Source organism: Haliotis cracherodii, unplaced genomic scaffold (genome assembly GCF_022045235.1).
Source record: "Haliotis cracherodii isolate W230 unplaced genomic scaffold, xgHalCrac1.p SCAF_7, whole genome shotgun sequence".
Classification (NCBI taxonomy): Eukaryota; Metazoa; Mollusca; class Gastropoda; order Lepetellida; family Haliotidae; genus Haliotis; species Haliotis cracherodii.
In genome coordinates this window covers 22,842,068-22,851,857 of record NW_027266330.1, presented here as the reverse complement: position 1 = coordinate 22,851,857, position 9,790 = coordinate 22,842,068, and the positions used below count along the sequence as shown (strand labels likewise).

Below are 9,790 nucleotides of genomic sequence, written 5' to 3'. Positions count from 1 at the left end.
CTTATCACCACCACCACAGCTACAGCTGCCATCATCACTGCTACTTCTTATCACCACAACTACAGCTGCCATCATCACTGCTACTTCTTATCACCACCACCACAACTACAGCTGCCATCATCACTGCTACTTCTTATCACCACCACCACAACTACAGCTGCCATCATCACTGCTACTTCTTATCACCACCACCACAGCTACAGCTGTCATCATCACTGCTACTTCTTATCACCACCACCACATCTACAGCTGCCATCATCACTGCTACTTCTTATCACCACAACTACAGCTGCCATCATCACTGCTACTTCTTATGACCATCTGCACAACTACAGCTGCCATCATCACTGCTACTTCTTATCACCACAACTACAGCTGCCATCATCACTGGTACTTCTTATCACCACCACCATAACTACAGCTGCCATCATCACTGCTACTTCTTATGACCATCTGCACAACTACAGCTGCCATCATCACTGCTACTTCTTATGACCATCTGCACAACTACAGCTGCCATCATCACTGGTACTTCTTATCACCACCACCACAACTACAGCTGCCATCACTGCTACTTCTTATCACCATCTGCACAACTACAGCTGCCATCATCACTGCTACTTCTTATCACCACCACAACTACAGCTGCCATCATCACTGCTACTTCTTATCACCACCACAACTACAGCTGCCATCATCACTGCTACTTCTTATCACCAGCACCACAACTACAGCTGCCATCATCACTGCTACTTATCTCCACCACCACAACTACAGCTGTCATCATCACTGCTACTTATCTCCACCACCATAACTACAGCTGTCATCATCACTGCTACTTATCACCACCACCACCACAGCTTCAGCTGCCATCAATGCTACTTCTTATCACCACCACCACAGCTACAGCTGCCGCCATCAATGCTACTTCTATTCTACTACCTCGGGTAAACTACTTACGTCTTGTGATGTTCACGTCAAACACTAAACCACAAATGGACATACCTAAACCAGTACACTATTTCACGGGAGCACTTTATTTCAATGGGGGTTATAAAACCATAATACGCCGAGGATAAAAACGCCGGGAGGGACCAGCTGCAATAAGCAGCAACTTTCACCATATACCAACATCAAAGAAAGGACATTGCCTTTTAAATGGGGCTTGACTGCATTTGATTTCACAACCCCAGACTGGTGTGTGACAGGAGTGTGCAGGTGTGTGACAGGAGTGTGCAGGTGTATGACAGGAGTGTGCAGGTGTATGACAGGTGTGTGCCGGCAGTGTGCAGGTGTGTGACAGGAGTGTGCAGGTGTATGACAGGAGTGTGCAGGAGTGTGCAGGTGTATGACAGGAGTGGGCAGGTGTGTGACGGGAGTTTGCAGGAGTCATCTGGTCACTATGTCCTTCTTAAAACACATTTGTTTACTATTCTTTTCACACGTATTACATTGTGTCAGCTGAAGGTTATTGATTTGCTATCCCTAAGGAACATTCGAAGTTCATAAACAAAGCTAATATTAACATGAACGTACATTGAAATTTCAAGATGGTAAGTCGTAATTTCAAGATGCTAAATTGAAATTTCAAGAAACTACGTTGATATTTCATGATACATACGTTGAAAGTTCAAGTTAAAAATCAACTTATTAGCTTGATATTTCAAGATCATTACCTTGAAATTTCAACTTAGTATACATTATAACTTAGCATCTTAAAATTTCAACTTAGTATGTATCTTAAAATTCAACATAACATCTTGAAATTTCAACTTAGTATCTTAATTTTAAGAAAATAGAAAAAACCCAAAAGCCCCTAAAAGGCTTCCGTATGAACATATGGGTCCACCCGGTTAATTCCTACCTACATGGTATACCCGGAAACGATGGGGTAGTGATATTTCATTAGTACAGTATCAACAATACATTGCCTAGCACCTCTGCAAACAGAAATAAAACATGACGGCCAATTTTGAGAAAACTTTTAATGTTCAATTAGGGATACAACTTAATATCGAAAAAGATTGTTTGACGGTCACGACTGCCGCCAGATTGTATTGTGTAATGTGATAGCCACGTGAACTAGTGACACTAGTAAATCCAATATGGATTCCTTCAAGTGCTGTTCGAGAAGACGTGTGTGATTGACGTGAGCCGAATGTCTTGATGGAGTTTGTCTGGTTGTTGAATCAGGGAAACAATAGCTGGAGAACCAGCGTCTGTCCATCACGGTATGCTGGCATCCTTATATCAAACCAGGATGTGGTGTGATAAGTTCACTGGAACCCATTAGTAATCCTTTAATAACTATATGGATTTTATTTTGCAGTCATAGTCGTTTGACCCTTTGAATGTTAGTGGGAATGGGGTCACTTGATTCCGATTGAAACACACTTCTTCATCCACTCGCCGTTGACGACACACCTCATCATGAACCTGACGACATCACGGCGGGGAATCCTTGCCGCTGCATCAGGGACGAACTGGCCATCCACACCTGTTACCTCACGACCTGGAGAGATCATTATATTGTATAGAAAAACATAGGAATGCATTTTAACATTAATAGTATTCCAGAACCTTCAAATCTATGGCAAGAAATGTAACGGGTGTCAAAAAGACCAATTAAGTATTCATGAGTGAGTGAGTGAGTGAGTATGGTTTAACGCCGCTTTTAGCAATATTCCAGCATAATCACGGCGGGGAACACCAGAAATGGGCTTCACACATTGTACCCATGTCGTGAATTGAACCAGGGTCTTCGGCGTGACGAGCGAACGCTTAAACCATTAGGCTACCCGACCGCCCCTTAAGTATTAATGACAATATTCAACTTAGGGGTACTGAGAAATACCATGTTACATGGTGTGGTTTTACGCCGCTTTTTGGTAGTATTTGAGTATTATTACGACGGGGGACACTAGAAATTGGCTTAACAAATTATTTCCATCGGAATCGATTGGAATCGAACCCGGGTCTTCAGCGTGACGAGCGAACACTTGACCAATTAGGCTACCCTACTTCCCCATGCTAACTATTCGTATCTCGATACAATCAGTCACGTCCAGTCCCATGTAGATCATCAAAGGTGGAGCTGAACCGTTACCACTTCGACACCAGGTGTTCGCGAAGGTCAAACACGTTATTTATTTGATAAAAAAAGACATAATACGAACGTTAACATCTCATAAATATTTAAATCTTAGTTGGGGAGAAAAAGACCCCAGTACATCATTTCATGTCGATCCCCTTGAAGATCCGGCTTATAATTGCCCTTCAGCAACCATGCTTGTCGTAAGAGGCGAATAACGTTAGTCGCCTCTTACAAGCATAGTCGCCTTTAACGGCAAGCATAGGTAACCTGGATCTTCACGGGTATACGGCCAGCTGAGACGTTGTCTCCTGGAGGCCAATTCTAAAGTAAGGAATCACATTGAGAGCTGAATATGTGTATGATAACTCAGCTGTACGTCTGTGTGTGTTTCCATCCATCCCGAGTCTTAAGAGGCCTCTATGTCACCCGCTGTCGTATATATGAAGGATATTCAAAAAAGGGAATTAACCTGGCAGTGTCTATTGCTTTGTATTTTATAATATTTTTAAAACCCCTCTTTTACCGTGTCTAAAGTTCCCAACCCCCTTGCATTTCGAATGCACAAAAACGATTACATTGTGATTATATTTTCTTATATGTATATCTTAAACAGACAGCGTCCCAGCCAACTGTTGTATTCTTAACCAAAAGCATGTTTTTATTATTTTCTATTTTTTCAAATTTTCTGCCATCTCCCGAGGAAGCTGAGCAAGAAAATGAGAAATGGGTAGCGTTATAGTTATTAGAGTCAATCAATGTTCAATTAGGGATACAATTTGATATCGATTAGTCGCTTCCTCCTCAATATTTGGAAAACTACAGTTCGGCAATAAGCACAACTGAATTGCCTACCCGTTGACTCATCCTTCGTGAGTTGGGCAGTTCTGACCACGGTGTAGTCGATGTCCCCGCACTCCGCCAGATAATCCTCCATCTGCCCCATGTTGAGGAGGATATTCTTCAGAATCAGGGGACGCAGGATCCACTTGATCACAAACGGCAGACCTGCTTCATCTGCACAGAAGGGGTAATCCTCATCACCATTGATAAAAAGTGAATAGTTACATAGATACTGCATCGGGACTTGTATTTGACATTATGTAAAATACTAAACTAAAGATGGTCATCGGGCCACAGATAAAGGCTGGAAGACTTGTGACGGAAATACGTCAACGGGGGGAATATCTTTTTGGCAGCATCGGCAGCAGCACATATTGATAATATTGATCATATCTCGCAAAACAAACAAATAATGTTGCAAACATTTTAAAGCGCCCTGCATTGTAAACACATAGCCTACACTCAAGCCATTTTCGAAATAACCTCTCGTTGGCTAACTTTAAAGTCGTTTCCGTTTCAAAATGTCCATATGTAGTTTAATTTGATAAAAAGTATTTGCTAAATATGTCGATAGTTGAATTAAAGCAATAATTACGAGCTAATAATGAGGTAAAAGAGTGATAGTCCCCGTGGTAAAATCTCCGTATCGACGATCCGCTGAGAACATTTGAGTCTTGAGGTGTGGTGAGGTGAAATGGGGTTGGTTTAACGTCGCGTCCAAGATTATTGCACTTATATAGCGACGTGCATGTACGTGTGTGTGTTTGTGTGGCTGCTTGTACTAGTCCGAACTGATGCAGTATACTGACTCTGAGCCGACCAGTCCTTGTTTTAGCCCCTTAATGCCGAGGGCCAGACAGGGTAACAACAAGTACCATCTTTAACGTCTTTTGGTATGTCGCGGCCGGGGATCGAACTCCGGACCTTCCGCACTCCGGGCGGACGCTTTACCACTAGACCACGGAGGCGTCTCATTTGAGTCTTGAAACAACATTAGTTCAATTAATGAACACTTTGAATAGACGAAATTTCTATCACTCATTTTGTCACTCAAGTTGCGGACGTATAATAGACGATTTCGGCTGCACATGATAGGTCGGTATGAAATTAACTTTTTCGTACTTTCAACTATTTGTATAATACTTACAAGATGTATGTGAGTGAGTGAGTATGGTTTTACGCCGCTTTTAGCAATTTTCCAGCAATATCATGGCGGAGGACACCAGAAATGGGCTTCACACATTGTACCCATGTCGGGAATCGAACCCGGGTCTTCGGCGTGACGAGCGAACGCTTTAACCACTAGGCTACCCGACCGCCCCCCTACAAGAATGTAATAGATATGTGTTTCAGCATATTACTAAATACGATGTCTAAGTTAAAGCGAGTAGATGAACTTTTTATTAGAAAAACTTAAAACCTTGTAAATATAAACTGTCGGGCAAAAGAAAGTATACTGTTGAAAATGATATTTGACCAAAGAGTGCAATTGTTATCAAAACGTTACTTAGAATAGGTCTTCAGCAACCCATGCTTGTCGTAAAAGGCGACTATGCTTGTCGTAAAAGGCGACTAACGGGATCGGGTGGTCAGGCTCGCTGACTTGGTTTGATGCAGGTCATAGATCCCAATTGCGTGGATCGATGCTCATGATATCAATCACTGGATTGTCTGGTCAAGGCTCGATTATTTACCGACCGCCGTCATATAGCTGGAATATTGCTGAGTGCGGCGTTAAACAACAAACCAAACCAAACCAAACCAAACTTGGCTGAAAACAGTCTGACCACTGCAAACATTATATCCAAAACACGACTATGATACCCGTATAAAATGCATCACCATTGAATAGCTTTTCACTTTTAGTCACCATCAAACATTGGTGTATGCTTTATTTATGCCGCCAGTTTATATATCTTTGTTTGGGACTATATATTTTCTATATTATGTACATTTTATTTCTAAAAGCGCTAAAGATAAGAGTCGTTTCAAAGAGCACGCTGCGAAATTATTAAAAGCCTTGTACCATGTATTATAGAGATCAACAAGCGACGGAAATAGAGGCACGTGCAACACGCAAAAATCAAGATCACAAAGATTCCGATATATTTTTCCAAATATTTCACAAAAGAATGTTTAGCAGGGACATATCCTCGTAACCCTCTATTCCTTTAAAACAATGGGCTGAGTTCCATCGGCTTCAAGGAATGGCGAGTTTCTCGGACATTCCTCTCTTCATATTGTACAAAGCACTGCTACACCCAACTGACTCACGGAGTAACACACGTGCATATTATGTACCCTCAATTGCTGAGGGGGCACGGGGGGCCCAGTCGTCTAGGGCGCCGCGATTCGCTGTGCAGAGTTGCGTCCCTTGGGCACGCCAGAAACCTATGATTGTTTGTTCGAATCCCGGTTCGCCCCGATTATGTTTCTAGGTTTGTCAGCACCATACCCGTGCTCGTGGGTTTCACCGAAGTGGCAAACGTCTGAGACCTGCATCACTTCGGGCTTTCCTCACACATTAAGCTGACACGCCGTGATATAACTGGAATACTGTTAAAAGCGGCGTTAAACCCAACTCACTCACTCGATTGCTGAGCGGGCACGGGCAGAGTTGCGTCCCTTGGGCAGTATGTTAAATCCGTCAGTTCGTTTTATGTGTGATCGTTATAAACGTAGTTTACTGAAAATAAATTGGCCTTAGGTTTTTACTAAAAATATATGCTCGTGGCACATTCTGTAATTCCTGACAAATTGTGATTACTTTAGTTTTGCTCCTCACGCATACATTTAGTTCCCCAGGACGCCATTGCCACGAATCTGCTGACGCCAGCCGTCCTCATGGCGCCCGTGATGACCTTGACAGTGTCCGTGTAGAGCGTGACGGTGGACCAGATTGACTGCCTGGACCCCAAACACGACATGACGGCGTCACATCCCGTCAGCGGGGATACCAGCTCCTCCTGGGTCTGTATGTCCGACTTCACGACCTGAAATACACGTTTAAGGTGAGACCGAAAAGAAGCATTTGTTTGTTTGCATTGTCACATGACCTTCCATAAAACACGATATTGCCCTGCATGATTAAGCCAATGGACTCGAAGGAGAGAACTATTTTCAGCGAATCAGAGAGAGCGTAAGGCAAGGCTTGTCGTGCATCATATCCTGTGACTTCCCGTAACATCTGATTCAATTATTTTTGAATTCGAAATAGTCTTGTTTTTCAAATTGTGTAATTATACAATTACTGACCACAATTCGGGCAATTTCATATTTTATGGACCAAAGAAACTGATATTGACCGAGTCCAGTGGCCTCGTGAATGGTCATATATTGATAATTATCATATAAAGCAAAGATTTCCGCCATAGTCATTGTCCTAGAAGCGGTTGAGTGTGTATGTGGCTTTCTGGGTAGCATCGAATGTGTATATGTGAAATATTTCAGACTCTCCATGTTTGTTCACTTATTGTCTCTCGTAACAATATGTTCACACAAACAGACATGTTGTTGTGTGTTCACAAAAAGAACTGCTTGTGTATTGTAATTGGTTCATCCGAATTTCATGTATCGCTATCCCTTGTATGAATATTCACGTATTACAATCATACGGTTAGGCGAATGTGAGAATTGCGCGTGAGAGGGTGCATGTTGTAAAACTGCACAGTCAGCAATATTTCCGCCACATCGTCAGTCGAGTCTAGACCAGGCAATCTATGACGGAAGTCATGCGATTCACAGTCAGCAACAGTGATACGCAATCAGTCCTGTCGTCGAGTCTGATCACCTGATCATATTTAACAAGCGGGGGTCATGGAGGCCGGAATCCCCGTGGGGTCAGAGCGATTGGGAGCAATAAGTATAAAAAGTATTAATTACCATATTCAGCAAAATATATGATTAAGTACTTTGATACTCACATATATTGCTGCACTCAGCTATATGACGGCGGTCTGTAAAAAATCGAGTCTGGACCAGACAATCCAGTGATTGACATAATCGATCCAGGCAATTGGGATATGATGACACGCATCAACCAAGTCAGCGAGCCTGACCACCCGATCCCTTTAGTCGCTTCTTACGACAATCAAGGTCGTCTTTTACTGCAAGTATGGGTTGTTGACGACCTATGGTACTCCGGATCTTCACGGGTCCCAGCATAGTTTGTTGGGGACATATTTCAGTCTTTCAACCCCGAGTCTCACGGGTCGGTGAATGGCAGATATGTCGGTACACTTGTACTCACCGTGAGGTTCTCATGTTTGATCGTTAGTTTGTCTGGGTTCCTGGCCAGTGCCACAACGCTGTGTCCACTCCCTAGACACTCCTCCACTAGCAGAGTGCCGCTTGGACCCGTGGCACCAAATATTGCAATTTTCATGATTTTAGACATCTGCGGACATACCCGTCTGAGGACTCAAGCCACCTCGTCCAATGTGCGTGACTAGATATTCACTACTTAATGCCAGTTGTCTCCCTTTGATTGATATAGACTACGTAGCTCGTTGGTGAAAGTCTTTCAGTTAATGTTCTGTGTGTTCAACGGGTCCAGGTCAATATGAGTGTCGGTGGAATGTACTCAAAGATAACAAGACGTCTAGCGAAGATAATATGTAACATGTTGCGTGAGAGAATGAGTGAGTTGGTTTTATCGTTGCTTTGGAAAATAAGTCAGTTACATAGCGTCGAGTCAGGTTTTATGGGTTTCACACATTGTACCCATATCGGGAATCGAACCCGGGTCTTCGGCGTGACGAGCGAACGCTTTAACCACTAGGCTACCCGACCGCCCCTCCCACCCGTAATGAAGACTTCAGAGTATAATTGATATCTGAACACGTTTACTTAAATTTAAAAAGCATTGCATATAAAATATGAATTTAAAAATATGTATATTCAGGTCAGATATAAAATGCAAAAACGTTATATAGTGGAGTCTTCCTGTTGGTAAATACTGCTTAAGCAGCATCTGGACGAATTTAGTTCAGATAAAGAAATGAAATTATCATTTAACTAATTTTAAAGCATTTATCCATGACATAAGCCTAAGACATAAAAATGTACGTTTATCTCATACCCAAATTTGCGTAAGTTTGCAAATAGGTGCCTCTTGTCAGTCAAAAACATTCTTTGCAGCTCGTGCTTGCGCTGTTCCTCCTACCGCTGTGCCCCCCTCAGTTCAAGATATTAACTTGTACACATAACAACATTATAGTTTCTTAAACAATTTTTTTCCTGTGATGAGAATAAAACTGAACAGCAGATATTGTTGGGTGCAGTATATTCACATATGCACGATTTTTAGCTATTTTGCAATTCATCGTTCTCACTTGGCGCCAAACTCGGTTGATATATCCCCTATTAAGGTGAGGTGAAATGGGGTTTACATTCGTCTTCATGTTCATTGCATATATATATATTATGTATGTGTGTGCGTGCGTGCGTGGGTGCGTGCGTGCGTGCGTGCGTGTGTGTGTACTTGTCCAGACTAATGCCAGTTTTATATTGCTAGCCCACAGATCATACCGCAGTTTAACATGAACACCCCACTCAGACACAGTATACTGACTCTAAAAACAAGTACCTACTTTTAACGTCGTTTGGTAAGATGGAGCCGGGGATCGAACCACCGACATTCAACTCTCCGGCCGACTCTCCATCCACTAAACCAAGGAGACGATCTTAGTTTGTAAAAAATAAACACTCGTGGTGAACCTTCTATATATTGTCCAGGGGCCATCTTTTATCACACGTACTTTCTTTTAATTATGAAGCCAAAGGCTGCCTTATTTGACTACAAGAAGAAACGCAGAATTGTTTCTGTATAAACCTGCAGGCCAAAAACATCAGTTA

The 9,790-nt window shown here is 42.5% G+C and overlaps 1 protein-coding gene across 1 annotated transcript; it reads right to left on the bottom strand.

Annotated features, from left to right (window-relative positions):
* Positions 1-1,967: 1,967 nt before the first annotated feature.
* Positions 1,968-8,372, bottom strand: LOC139447954 (flavin reductase (NADPH)-like). Its single transcript, XM_071229457.1, has 4 exons — positions 8,184-8,372; positions 6,726-6,927; positions 3,947-4,108; positions 1,968-2,512 (listed from the first exon to the last, which is right to left on the bottom strand). The coding sequence occupies exons 1-4, from the start codon at positions 8,328-8,330 to the stop codon at positions 2,370-2,372; spliced, it is 654 nt and encodes a 217-aa protein (XP_071085558.1). The 5' UTR covers positions 8,331-8,372; the 3' UTR covers positions 1,968-2,369.
* Positions 8,373-9,790: the final 1,418 nt, after the last annotated feature.